The sequence below is a fragment of the Amphibalanus amphitrite genome, unplaced genomic scaffold, assembly GCF_019059575.1.
Source record: "Amphibalanus amphitrite isolate SeventyFive unplaced genomic scaffold, NRLGWU_Aamphi_draft 000567F_arrow, whole genome shotgun sequence".
Taxonomy (NCBI): Eukaryota; Metazoa; Arthropoda; class Thecostraca; order Balanomorpha; family Balanidae; genus Amphibalanus; species Amphibalanus amphitrite.
Window position 1 is genome coordinate 278403 of NW_024882061.1, and position 14660 is coordinate 293062.

At 49.7% G+C, this 14660-nt stretch overlaps 1 protein-coding gene across 1 annotated transcript in view; it reads right to left on the minus strand.

Moving 5' to 3' along the window:
* The window catches only part of LOC122393986 (ral GTPase-activating protein subunit alpha-1-like), a 41302-nt gene extending 26875 nt beyond the window's left edge, over positions 1 to 14427 (minus strand). Inside the window, exons 1-11 of the mRNA XM_043390510.1 lie at positions 14026 to 14427; positions 10539 to 10649; positions 10041 to 10212; positions 7508 to 7656; positions 6686 to 6795; positions 6016 to 6154; positions 5507 to 5702; positions 3975 to 4127; positions 2625 to 2811; positions 1353 to 1430; positions 927 to 1007 (exon numbers count right to left, since the gene is read on the minus strand). Of these exons, the coding sequence (XP_043246445.1) occupies positions 927 to 1007; positions 1353 to 1430; positions 2625 to 2811; positions 3975 to 4127; positions 5507 to 5702; positions 6016 to 6154; positions 6686 to 6795; positions 7508 to 7656; positions 10041 to 10212; positions 10539 to 10649; positions 14026 to 14143 (1494 nt within the window). The 5' untranslated portion in view covers positions 14144 to 14427. The remainder of the gene's footprint in view (positions 1 to 926; positions 1008 to 1352; positions 1431 to 2624; positions 2812 to 3974; positions 4128 to 5506; positions 5703 to 6015; positions 6155 to 6685; positions 6796 to 7507; positions 7657 to 10040; positions 10213 to 10538; positions 10650 to 14025) is intronic.
* Between the last annotated feature and the right edge of the window lie 233 nt (positions 14428 to 14660).

The following is a 14660-nucleotide window of genomic DNA, read 5'->3' on the forward strand; positions in this document are numbered from 1 at the left end:
GCGACGGTTAGAAGCAGTGTCCCAAAATTTGTCAATTTGGGTGGAACAAGACATCCAAATGAAAATAATTTTCCACTCCCACCTCCAACTTTCAAGAGCAATTTACCACTCATGAAAGAGCATCTGCTTGCGCTTGCATGATCGCATCAGATTCTACCATTGTACAGAAAAGTGTGCAATCTTTCCTTCTTCTGTTCTTTATTTTCGGGGGGGGGGGGCTTATCTGATCAAGAATATACCACCCTCATACCTTTTTTAGAGGAATTTTCCCCTCTAACAACCAAACATTAATATAATTTTGTGACACTGGTTAGAAGCAGTGTGAGTTTTGCGATGTAGCGGAGCAAATGAATCCCGAAACAATGCTGAATGATAAGGTGTCGATTTCCCTGGCGTCCAAGCCAGGCGATCCAAGAAAAGTCGCCCTTAGTACCACGAAGACCCAGGCGTGAGATCGCCAAACATAAAATTACGGGAACAGTTAACGTCACCACTAACCCTCCTACGCTATCAATAATAACGTTGCGGTATCAACAAAACCGCGGCAGTTTGAGACACGTCAAGATTGCACACTTCCTAAAAACACTGTGTTATGATATGATGCTGTGTTCGACGTAATTTACCGTAAATGTTTCCCGTCCCTGTTGGAGGCTGCAGTTTGCATTAGGTATTCCAAATGACGTCAAACCCTGCCAGCTCCCAATCGTCCACATATCTGACACAGATCGACCAGAGAAAAGTATGCACGCCAGTCGCCCGCTGACCGATTTTGTGATACCATTGTTCACCCCGCACTCGCTGGAGCTATTGCGCAATTCCCGCCGAATTTTCCCGGCTGTCACCGACTCTCAGCTGGGTGCGGGCGGCAGGGAACAGCCCCGGTGCGCCGAGCTGTGTCCGTGTCCCAGTCGGGGGACAGTACTGACCTGCAGGCCGGCCCGGACGCTGGCAGACGGTCCTCCAGAGCCGTCCGCGCGGTGGCGGGACCGGCTCAGGTCACCCACGTCCTGCCGGGACAGGGCAAAGGGTCAGAGGGTGAGGCTTCATCCACAGACAGGGACGGCGTGGGGGTTGAGTAGGAAAAGCATTGATGATCATGATTATACTGTATACAGCGTGAGAAAGAAGGACGAACATCATGAAATTACGTGCTTACCACTAGCCGGCTTACGCAGTAGAAGAGAATAACTAGTTACCAGATTGGTCCTATTTTTTCATCGCACCTTATGTCAGACGTTACTCCACGCTCCCACTAGACCTGCATCTCTTTGGGTCACATTTCACACATCCCTCAACATGACCTGTGCCCATGAATCCCCTGGGATATATCTCACTCCCATCATTATTCTCACCTCTCCCGGCGCCGGTGACCTGCCGTCATATCCGCCGCCCGTGTCGGATGGCTCTAGTAGGAACGCCGGCAGCTGAACCTGTCAAAGAAACAGCACACATGTCACACTCTGAGAGACAAACCAACACGTCCGCCGGTGTCGGATGGCTCCAGTAGGAACGCCCGTAACTGAACCTGACAGCCAGTAAACACACAGAATATGTCACACTCAGACAGAGTGTGAGCGTATCAGCATTTCCAGTACAGACCGTCACTCGCATCTTGGAATATTTCCCTATCAACGCCTTTAAAACAGAACTGTCATAATCCATTAGAGGAGGCCCGAGTCTGACAGTCACATACATTGTCACACAATTTATTGTTACGTTGTTACAGAAAGCGTATTCTGTCACCAACGGCAACACAGAAAGGCAAAGCAGTGGAGGACGGTCTTGAAGAAAGCCCACATCGTCAGACGTCACAGTCCTCTTGTCTTTGTAAAGCTCGTTTTGTGTCATCTTCATCCGACATGTCATCATCATTTCATTATACACACATCCCGTCCCCGAGCTTCCATCCACACAGCCTGGCTCCAGATTCAGAGAGACCAGCTGACAGACAGCACGACACAACAAACTCCCAAGCTAGACATGACCCAGCCAGCCGCCCCATCAGTCGTCTAAGACAGTCATCAACCTTTGTAGCTGCCAACCACCGCGGTCACGTCATCTCCACAATTCCTACACCTCGGCCTCACTGACACATCTCGGTCCCGGGGAGGGGCGGTACAGGGGCTCTGTTTGGTTAGAGGCAACAACCGCTGTGCGAGCTGCCAAGGTAAACTGATACCGTGTGTGGGATGACACACGTCCGGTGGCGAGGGATTGGCCCAGGGAAGGTGAGTGAGTAAGATCATGAGGTGAGAGGGTCGAGAGAAAATGAGAAAGGAGATTAACTAAGGAATTGGGAACTGCAGCGGTAGAAGAGTTGGTGATAGGGCTGGTATAATTGTAGCTTGACAGGGCAACGGGTGATTTTTTTAAGGTAAAGTAGGTCAAAGTCATGCAAGCCTGCAGTCTGCATCAGTGTGCAGTGTCTGCAAGCCCGTCATTGCAACAGGCCCATCAAGGAAATCCGGAGACACTGAAGTTGTTAGGAGAAATAAACGTTATAATCCATCTAAGAATCCCGTATGCACCCTGAACCCCCCCCCCCTACAATCGCCCCTCCTTCCCTCCGTCCCTCCCTCCCCACTCTCTCCTCATCCCCCCTCCCTCCCCCCTCCGTCACTCACGTTCATCTGGATCCAGTCCTTGTAGACGAGCACCACACGTTTGATAGCGGCCGAGTAGTGACAGCTGAGCAGGAATGCCTGCCGGAACACCTCGTGCACAAAGTTGACGTTCTGACGGCTGCCGAACAGCACATCCCGCACCAGCGCCGACTCGTCCGGCCGGTCAGCGTCGCGCTCCCGCGTGTCACTGCCGGACGGCAGAGCAGGGGCCAACAAGGGGTCATGGAAGGTCAGCAGAGGTCTGTAGGGGTCATCAGGGATCGCGGAGCTCATAAGGTCACCAGAGGTCATCCAGAGGTCGCGAGAGGTCAACCAATGGTCACATGAGACCATGAGTGTGACACCATGCTTTTTATTTACATAGCTTATACGAATGTGAGCGTAAAAAAGTAATCAGCTTTACAGTTACTGTAAAGCTGTATCTGCAAGCTACTGTAGCTTGCAGGATAGTAAATAGCCGGCGGGTCATATCCAGCCAGGAGCATTGCGTACAAACTGTTCCAGGAAGGAAAGTCAAGGTCAAAATACAACACCGTCCCACATGTCTAGGTCTGGTACTGGCCCTGAGAGCCGGCGTAAAGTGCAGTCAATTTCTGAGCCACTGAAGCAGGCCATCCAATATACAGGCATCACTCGTCACTGTCACGGCTAGATGGCCGGCGTGGGAGATTGCCAAAGCCAAGCTATTCGCGATGATGAACTCCAGCCCAAGCAACAGATTTAGCCAAACACTGTAAGCATGCATGACTTGCTCAGGGCCTAGCGGCTAGCGCTCGGTCAATGGCAATGAAAGAGTGGTTAGCTCCCGACAGGACACGCTGACGTAATCGCCTTATTATAACTCCCCCAGACCCCAGTAAGTCAAGCTGGAGTAAGAAATTTGAGACCGTGTCATTAGCTAATATATGGTAGAGCTAATATGCCACAGCAAACGATCAATGTTGCGGGTTACAGAAGCATGCGGTTAGTTGGATTGGCGCATTGATAACACAATTGTAATATCGGGGATCAGCCCCAATAGAAAACTAACGACAGGCCAGAATGGAAACATGTCGCTACAATTACGTACTTTTGTTTGAGACTTTTTGAGGAGGTCATTATTGTAAGTAGCTATTCATTTGTGCAGCGTCGATGCAATGCCTATCGGAATACAAAGGACTTCTACATAGTGCATACATACATGCATAGTATTAGCCACAAAGCATGCAACTGAAAGTCATTACGCACTTTCTAACAGCTGTATGCAACTATGCACGCAACTATGCTGTCCATTTTCAATTTTTCCAACCAAATCTACGCCACGCACCGTGCACTCCCCCCCCCGGCCCATATCCCCCTCCCCCGTCGTACACCGGGTAAAACGCCGAGCCGCTCGAGTCCGAGGCTAGGCTGTGCAGGGAGGTGGGCGCCTCGCCGTCGGCCGGTCCGCCGCCGGCCGGGGGTACTGAGCGGCGCGTCTCCGGCGTGCCCTGACTGCCGTCGTCGCCGGAGCCGCCGCTGCCGCTGGGGAGAGAGGACGGACCATAGCCGGGACGGTCACACACGGACGGACACGGTGGACGGACCTGAGACATAGATACGGACACAGAGATACGGATACTGACCCTAGACACGGACACGGAGACAGAACCCAGACGCAGACACGGAACGGACACGAATTCCTGCAACGGACGCGGAAACGGGGACAGACTGGGGCCCAGACACGAGCACAAACCATAGATACGCACGCGGATACGGAAATTCCTATAATACTGACAGGGTTACGATACTCTAACGTTGGTAAATGCACTAAGAGACAGCGCCGGTTCTTCATTTGACCGTAGATCAAAAGGCAACCAAGCCGGATGAGTCAAAACGACAAAAAGGTAGCAAAAAGTATTAAGATGCTAATCAAAGAGCCCAAATAATATAGAAACATCGTCCAGCTGATATTGATATCAGCTGGACGATGTTTCTATCATGAACATTTATGTGGAATAATTTTCAATAGTAGTTATTCATAGCTACCTTACGTTTCCGACTGTAAGGTTGCCATCGAGGCAAAACATAATACAGGCCGTCAGAACATAAAAGCAGTAAAAAGTGAGGCGTGGAAAAACGCATGAAACTGCTTACCATTTCGCACAAACCAGTAAACTAAAATAGCACCGATACTGTAAGTGCAAACCCATGCCACTGAATCTTGTGACCATAATTCCGAGCGATTCCCACGCATCCAGCGATCCGTGAAAACCACCGATTCGGCAGCCCGTGAGAAGACAGCAGGGATAGACTGCCGACCGCTTCCGGCGCTGTGGATTGCCAAACCCCCAATCGGGGCTCAGTGCAGCGATTTCACGCCAATTGAAGATGAATGGGCTATGCAATGAGCTTCGACGCTTGTCAGACAACGGCAACTGAGCTATGCCTAAACTGGACAATTGTGAACTTCTGAGGAGACTGCACTGAGCACCCGTATCAACATTGTTCTGTGCCAGCATCAAATGTCATCGATTGAGTTTCAGCAAAGTCTGTAGATACCGCGATAGGGTATACATCCATTATCTATCGCTTATGACGAAGGCCACACAGATACCAACGTCAAAACGTCACACTAGTGACCCATTCATTCCATTAAAACCACCGAACAAAGCCAACAAAGCACACCAAACGACAGCGCGGAACGAATAAACCCGGAGGTACGACCAAAACCCCATCCTCCCCCCCCCCCCCCACACACACATACACGCACACAACTCTCACACAGCCTCTGAACAACCCGGACGTACAACCAAAGCTTCCTCCTGGCCCTCACTACCTTTGGACAGGCCGGACGTACAACCAGAGCTCCCCGCTCCCTCCCTCCCCCACGCCTCCCCACTCTCTCGTCCTCCCTCGCTCACCCGGACTGCTGTCCATGATGTCCGGGGCCGGGCCCGCTGGGCGCCTGCTCCCCTCTCCGACTGAGCGGCGCGTGTACAAAGTTGGCCACCCAGCGGATCACCACGACTCGACAGGCCACCAGCCGGTCGGCGGGCCGCGGCGCGCCGTCAACAGAGCTGGCCATGGGAGACAGCTGGCGGCGCATCTCGGGCAGACCTGGCGCATAGCGGCGGTGGGGTAACATAACGGGCAGAGTACCACAGCCAGGCGTGCTGAATGGTCGTGGAAGGTCTTCAAGAGTCACTCTAACCCTCATACCCTACTCATTGACCTACTGTCAGCAACGCCAATATTGTAAACACATGTATGTCAACTTCAGTTCAGCCATCATATATTTCAATTCAATATTCACTGATAAAGTTCGGGGACCATGTCCCATTCCCTTCGCTACATTGACCTCTCCTCTGTCCCTCCCTTTCTCCGTTTCTTCTCCTTTCAATCCCTCTCCTCGACCCTCTCAGCCACTCACTGAGCGCCGGTTTGTACAGATTGGTGTGCCAGTTGAAATCCGGAAAGATGTGAGGCAAGTAGAACTGCTTGAAGTTGTCGAACAGGAAGTTAAAACACCGCACGTGGTTGGCCTTGTCCTTCCACTCGATCCGCGTCAGCTGGTGAACGGAAAAGTGACGTCATAAATCCCATCAGTAACGTCATAAGATAATAAACGCACATGCCAGTCGGGTAATGATGTAACCGGAGCAACTGACAGAGAGGATAATGAAGTCACTGGACGGCTCGATACGATAATGACGTCACAGGCCCGATCAGGGGTGAGTCACTGTGCGGACAGCCGGTCGACGCCTGGTGGGCGGGGTCTGTTTGTTCACGGGGCGCGCCGTTTGCCGACACGACATTACACCGCGGTCGCCGCGGGTTCCAGCTAGTCTGCACACACAGGCCAGCGGCGGAAACAGGCCCGGAGCCGATAACATGGTCACGGCCGTATCAGCACAGGCGAAAGTCATGAAAGGCAACACCTCAGCTGAATAGAGATCTTAAGATAAAGCACCAGGGTTTACATTTCAACAGGTGCACTGCATGTTCCGCGATTATGAAAAGCCACACACACAATGAGACGCGCTAATTTGAATTAACTAGACACACTGACCGGTGACCTACGCTGACCTGCGTTGACCTACCTGGGTCACCATGTTATCCATGAGGCACTCGAGGAAGAAGCGGGTCAGGTCGTCGGGCGTTTTCTCCGAGCCCTGAGGTGGCAGGATCGGCACCACGTCGACCGGACCCACTGGAACGGCGGGGATGGGACGTGTCAATCTATCGGCTGCCGGCGTCAACCTCATACAGCGCAATCACAAAGTAGACAGCGAGCATCCAATTCGCGCTCCGATTTTCGAGTAAATCTCAATTAAACTTGCAGCGGCAATTTCACTCACACTTATTCCGATTTTTTTTTTTTTTAGTTACACAGTATACTGTAACATAGGTCCAGTACACAAAGAAAGTGGTTCAGCGGAAGACAATGACAATTGGCATTTTACGCATACTGTCTTCAAAAACAAACATACCACCTTCATGACGACATGACGTCTAATTCCCTCGGCCGGCTGAGTCCTGCCCCGCCCACGGTGTCTTATCACCACACCCATCGCGGCACATACACCTGCGGCCGATAAGACCGGGCGGCGTTTCCGGCTTCCGCGCCGCACAGTCGTGGTCGCGCTCTGTTTCCCTGAGGGAGCCGGCCCCACCCGCTCGGCCAGACCCCGTCGCACTGGTAACTCTGTCAAGCCCGGTCTCCTCAGGAGCTGAGTTTTGTAGCTGATTATTATATTTACATCAGTGCTAGAAAAGTAGGTAGCACCGCCGGCCACTCGACCGGACCCTTAGCCTTGCTGCCGGTACCTCTGTCAAACCCGGGTCTCCTCAGAAGCCGAGGTTTGACAGTGGCTATTTCCATTCCCCTCCCTCTCCTGCCAGCCCAGTTGCTGAGCGCTCACCGAGCTTATGATCCGGGTGGGCCCGGGGCGGGCGGGGCGCCGTCTGCTGAGAAGCCGGCGCCGGGAAACCGGGCACCAGGGTGGCAAAGATGGCCAGCAGCTCCTCAGAGGCCTGTTCGCCCACCTCCTGGAACCAGATGACGAACATCCTGCCGACGGAGAGGTCAGAAGTTAGGGAGGTTAGGTCAGAGGTCATCCGGCGCATCACTGACCGCATCCAGTCACAAGTCGGTCACCAGCAGACTCATTTAGAACCCTTCAATTGTGGATCAGCCGTCACGAGATAAACCATAAACCGCCATAAACGAAATCATCAAATATTAGGTACTGTCTAATCTCTCGCTCTGCCACCAGTCAGATATCGAGCCGTCACGAAAACGTCACTCGGTGACTGTGTCGTCACACACCACTCCGTCACGGTAGATACCCGTCACGAATCGGTCGGTCACGGCACCGTCGTCGCACGGCCGTTTCATAGCTCCGGAACACGTCTCACGGACTGGTCACGGATGTGAGTCCCGAACCACGAACACATACAAACTCTGCGGCCAGCGGCAATTCAAGGTCACAGACGACTCCTGCGAACCGTGAAGGTCTACCCTTACGGTGGACGTTTTCACTTTCTAAATTCATGTTTTTCAACTCCTCAATGTAAATGGAAACGTTTCCGAATAATCCCTTGCAGATAAAAGCACCGACTAAATTGGAATTGTGTGATGCTTTTCTAACAATATCTTGTTCCGAAATAACAAATTAGCGTTCCAAAAACTTAACTGTTTCGAAGAAAATGTACTGGAAACGATGTAACGAACGCCAATATAAAGGTTAAGGCCTGGCGGTTAAGAAAATAACTCTAGATTTCGAATAGTTAAACTGTCGTTCCCGTTCGTAGAGGTTTGTGTGGTTTTGAGACAGCCCACGGTCACTGCAGCGACCCACTCCAGAATTGGACGCACTTTCAGTTCACGGCTGAGCCGAAACAATGCCCAGTTGATAAGGTCGATCACCGCCCGGCGAAACCGAGCCAATTCAACATACAGACCAACTATTAACCCGCGCCCCAATGGGGTCTGCGTATAACACGCCCTACGGGGGGGGGGAGCTATTCATAGCCCCCCCCCCCCTCCTAACTCCGAAACTACTGGGCCGATCGTCAAAATTCAAACGGCGTCTGATAGCCCCGGAAAAACTGTCGAGCGAAACCTAATTTCATTGACCTCGAGGTCACCGATGACGTCACAGGTCAGGTCAAAGTAAAAACTATTAGCATTTTGGCTTGTTCACGTTTTGGGCTCTGGCCGCCGTCTTACAAGTCAGATCAGGCTCATTTTTGGTTCGCACACTCGTGAACGGATGCTCTAGATACCCTGAGGGTACCAAACTTGTACTTTGATTTTCAGGTCAAGGTCAGGTCATCACAAGTCACGAAAATATTATATCATGCGTCGGTCACGTGACACATGTTTTATGGTCCATTTAGGCCAAAAATTTCGAATTTGATGTCGTCTGTGTCATTCGAGGTCATTTTGAGTCAAATTTAGCTTAGGTCAGGTCACTTTCAGGTCAAAAAAGGTCAAATTTTGAAGTTAAAATTTTTCAACAAAAAAGGTGTCTATTGGATGCAGTTTGAGCTCAGGAACACGATGGTGCTATTTATATTGCCGTACGATGTCAAATACGTGCTGAAAAATTGATTTGAAAAACTAATAATTGTGAAATTTTTGCAATAATGCGTATAACTTGGCCATTTTTGAAGATATTTAGCTGAAACTTGCTAGAGTTAGTTATAATAATGCGTTCTATCACATATATTCCGGTTTTTTCGAAAATACAAAAACTTTTTGAAAAAATGTAAATATATAAATTTTGAATTTTATTATATTAAATTTTCGAAATTTTCAAAATTTCGATAATTCGAGATAGCAGTTTGATAGCGCAGTCTATTCTGAGTCCTCCCATGCAAAGAAATTGGATCTAGCTTAAAAACTGAGCTCTTGGGAGCGATTGCCGTGGTTCAATGTTTTGCGTCGAAATCGGCCGAACATGACGTCACTCTGACGTCATTTCCGGCCGACCTATGGTAGGTACGAAGCTCAAATTTTGACACAAGGTGTCAAATTGATGCAGCCGAAGGTACTGAAAGTTTGGCGTCGATACGTCAAGCGGTTTGGAAGTTATTGCAGAAAAACGGGAGGGGGGCTATGAATAGCCCCCCCCCCCAGTGGGGCGCGGGTTAACGGAGCGGGCGATTATGCCAGGACCGTGCTTAGGTGCTCAGGTGCTCAGGAGTCCGTGAAGAATGTCCCAGTGCGATGAGAAACCTTTCCCGCAGTGCAGCACGCATCCTAAACCACCATACAAACCTCGAGTGTTGTTGTAAATATCAGCAGCATATCCCTAGTCCCTTTCAGTCAGCTGAAAGTATCCTCCGCGTTTCCAGTAGCTTTGCTGTCCCGTCTCAAAGGCCACCGTACCCCGTAGGTACTCCCTCCCCCCGAAACACAAACGCTCTTCCCCCTCCCGGCAGACTCACCTCATGGCCTCCCTGCGCAGCCGGAGGATGTTGCCCGGATGGAGGAGGGTGCGCATGACGCGCGTGAGACTGTGGAGCTGCCAGCGCTGCTGCAGCAGCTCAGGCAGCAGCAGCAGGATGTGCTCCAGGATGTACAGTACAGACTCCACGTCCTCGCGATGCACGCGGTGCGCTGTACGGGGAGAGGGGCGTCAGAGGGGTCGAGTGGGGGGGGGGGGGGACCACTCCGGGTACTATAGGAAATCCGAGCTGTCAGCGGAGTGGGGTGAAAGAAGCAGTGTGACATCACACAGAGGAATGAGCTGTAAGACCTATGATACGAAAGAATGCTACAGCCTACATAGATGGAATTGGAAGACATAATCCTCGGGAAGCAAAGAAAAGATGGCAACAGTCAAAAGAGAGGTGGGTTTCCGAATCAACTGTTACGACGAAAAACGAACAATTTAAAGACAAAAAGTTCGAATCCCAATAAGATAGCACTCATGGGAGACTCACGTTTGATTTTGACGCCGGCCTCGGTGGCAGCGAAGACATCGTAGAAGAGATAATAGATGTGGCTGTAGTGGGTCTCGAAGATGTACCGCGCCTCCACCAGGTCGACGTTCTCTGAAATCACCGGCGCGATGGGTGTCAGAACCGAGCGTAATTCGGACAGGGGACGGCACTGTTTCAAATGGACATGGGTGGGAAAATGCCACCCCAACCCCTGAAAGCTAGAAAACAAGGCATTCAGCAACGCAGCGATAAACAGAGAGCGACCTTCCAAAAAGTGGATTGTGGAAAGAACTTCTGTCCTTTTCGCTGCGTACAAAACAGCGTTATTAGGCTCTTAGGGGTCATCCAAAGTCAAACTTTATGGATTATGTACCGTATGGATTAGGATTTATGGATTAGGTAACTTTATGGATTGGGTCATTCAAAGTGACCTGGTGACCTGACCTTAAAAGTTAGGAGGTTCAAACTTGCACACCATGTGTAAAATTGATGAGAGAATAGTCGGACCAAATTTCATAGCGCCGCCGGTTTTCCCGCTATTTGCGAAAAACCTCAGGGGGGGGGGGGCAGATATCCGCCCCCCCCGTCGGTGCGCGGGTTAAGCGCCTGACCCACTGTGAGTTACCAGGCACACATTGACGTCATGAATTCAAAATGCACCGGTATACTCATTGCCCTCACCCACGCACGTCACGTGATGCCATCCAGCACACTGAGGTTTGGAGTGCACGCCCTGGTTCTTTCCATTGTGCGGTACTGCATGAGTGTGTACGGGACGTGTGGTGTGACACAGATGACTCGCGTACAGAAGATCATCAACTTTTGTGGGCGGGTCGTCAGCGGTCGCAGACGCAGTGACCACACCTCCGATGTCATCGAGCGGCTCGGCTGGCTGCGAGCTGATGAGTTACTGTTAACGCCAGACCCCTTGAGACCCTAATTTTTCGCGATTACTTTTAAATGCGTGAAGGAATTTCAACCAAGCTCAGGACATGGCCGTTTCAAGACAGGCCGAAACTTTTACAATTTAGATATTTTATCGCCATTTCAATATTTCAGGCACTTGTCATTGACTCGTAATGTTAAATTTCGAGCAAGATTTTCATCCGGTGTGTAGAGGCTATCACCAGTCAGTCTGTGATACGTTATGACGTCACAGCTAAGCCCCGCCTCTGTGGTCTTGGCCTGCGGCGGTTTCGGGCCGGCGCGCGGTCACTCTCGCTGTGGCGGGGAGCGGGGACGGGCGACGGTCGAGCGGTGCCGAAAGCCGGCGGAGTTGTGCGTAGCGTCTTGGCTGACAGTGCCCAGAGAGCGACATGATGACTAAGGAGTCATAAATGCTCAATGCGCATTGCTTCTACAATGCTGATATGTTCGCTGATATATTTTTTTATAAGCTGCAAATGACGGGCAGATGGCATATAACTGACATAAGGTTAGGAAATATTCACCTGTATTTAAAGCCTATGGCGTTGCAGATAATGCGATAATGGGATGTCGGATGTCACCAAGTAGCTGCCGATTTGTACATCGCTATGCAACCATCGAACAACGCAATAATAAGTTAATTGCCTGAGCTTCACATCATACGGCTCGCTCGTATTTCAAACAGATACCCTACATCGAAAATCGTATTTGTTAGGAATCGTTAACGTTTGTTCGAAGCACGACTGAGTAGTAGGTTGAGGAGTGATGGTCCTCTTGGTCCTATATACAAGAGTCAACAAGAGCCTAACATTTACTTGACCGTCTGCTGCAATTGACTCATAGCACGTGAAGCGTCAGCGAAATTCATAGTCCTTCACAGATGGCAGGGGAGACGTTTGTACAGAGGTCGCTGATGGGCACGGGTCAATGCCGCAGTCGTGGGCGGAGCCTAATGTCATATGACGTAGAAAGCCTCTATCCAGGATGGAAAAACAGTTAACATTACGAGTCAATGACAAGTGCCTGAAATATTGAAATGGCGATAAAATATCTAAATTGTAAAAGTTTCGGCCTGTCTTGAAACGGCCATGTCCTGAACTTGGTTGAAATTCCTTCACGCATTTAAAAGTAATCGCGAAAAATTAGGGTCTCAAGGGGTCTGGCGTTAACAGTAGCCGAGTACCACACCATCTGCGCAGTCCAGCGAGCTATCACCACGAGAACTCCTGAATATATCAGCCAAACCATCGGTCCATTAGCCCGCGACCTACATGACCACAACACAAGGCACGCCGGCAGATTGACACAACCACGACCTCGAACCGAGACGGGAAGGCGCTGACTGTGTATCAAGGGGGTCTCGATGTTGAACGACATGAACTTGGATCCGAGGTTCCGTCCAAGGCGCCATCGTTCCGTCGAGAGGCAAAAAACGCGATTCTTACCAGACGTCACTGAGATGGTATTGGTGTGAATGTCGTGTGCGTGATTTGTGTGTGCTATGATGATGTCATGCCCACTTAACCCATGTTTTATCGGTTTTATCTGCTTTACGTATCAGATGAAAAGCCACTTTTTGCTGTGGACCCTCGATGAATGCATATCTGATTCTGAATCTGAATCAACAACCTCAGATTCTTTCGATGCAACTTATTAGGTGTATCTAACATACATGATAAATTGTCCGCATTTGACTACTTGAAGCGATGGAGCGGTCATGCCCTTGCCATTGGCCGTGCACAACTCGAAACCCTCCCATTGACCGCGCTCATCTCTTTCACTCTACCGACTCGCATAGCTGAGCGGTGCGTTTCATGTTGTAACAGTGCGAACTTCCAGGCGTGATTACGGGACGACCAGCACTGGCAGAGTCCGTTCTGACCACCGCACACCCAATTTATTGTGAGAGCACATTGAATTACATGTTGAAGCTCCAACAATGTTTTTTCTTCAATCTTCCTCATTTACCTCGTCTGGTCTGTTATGTCCGTTGCTAAGCCAATGCCGCATCACACTACTAATCCACACCGCACCTCACCAAATCCACACCAGCCAAACAAGCCCGCACCTACAAGATCTCATCGAAATTGCCATACTTTGCAGACTGGAGCAATGGGAATCTTCCTTTCTTATCCTGGTTATGTTTCTTATTCAATATTTTGGTGATATGTAAGCATCATATCTAGATTAAGGATGTCAAAAAATGGAAGAATGTTTAAAATTTACCAATGAAAAAAGTTGGTCCTAAAGTAAATACTACTTACTTTATGAATAGGTAGATACTGTTGAATAGGATCAGCGCAAAACAATCAGTAAGAAAACTTGGCATTGGTAGAGCAGACGTCACACGAAGGTTTTCCAACCGTGGAGGGGCGCTGTAGGTTTGTAGGTTGTAGGGTAGGCTTGTAGGTTTGTAGGTTGTAGGTTTGTAGGTTAGGTTAGGTCAGGTTAGGTTAGGTTTGTTCAGGTTTTCCTAGAAAGAAGCACCACCGGGTATGGCGCCTCTCCTTGGTTGGAAAACCTTCGTGTGACGTCTGCTCTACTAATACCGAAAACTTACCTAATATTATGCGCAGGTGTTTCAAACGTGTGGCTGAGTCCTTTTTGGTGTCAAGAATCTTTTGGATTGACTTCTTGACATCAACGGCTGCATGTCCCTTTTTAGCAAGGTTGAACATGATGAAATCCCATGTGGTTGAGTATCTTCAGCCTGTAATTAGGTTTCCTCACATGGCATAAAAAACCCTGAACTACGATGCCCTCTCAACACAAAACTTCCAGTGACAGTGAAGGTCACCTCTTGAATTGAATCACTCTGAATTGGAATTGGAATAGCAACGAAAGGAACCACTCTTCGTCACGGCGACTGTCATGAATCAAACTGAAATTTTATTCAAATATGAAATTCAAACACATAACGCAACACCTGCCACTGCCTTGCACCTGCCGAACTTCTTCGATCGTCATTTCACGCCGCAGCTCCTCCCATTTTCACCATTTTTGTCACGAAATTGTGAATAACTTTCAAGGATAATGTTTTGTCATATCTAGGACTTTCAAAAGTAATCTTCTTGTAGAGTGACGTCATGAACATTTGAACATTTTATTTTATACATGCTAAGCGATTTCTCTTATCACAATTGATTGTTTTATCCCATATACGTCGTTTTTTCCAACTTTAAAGAAGTACGTAAG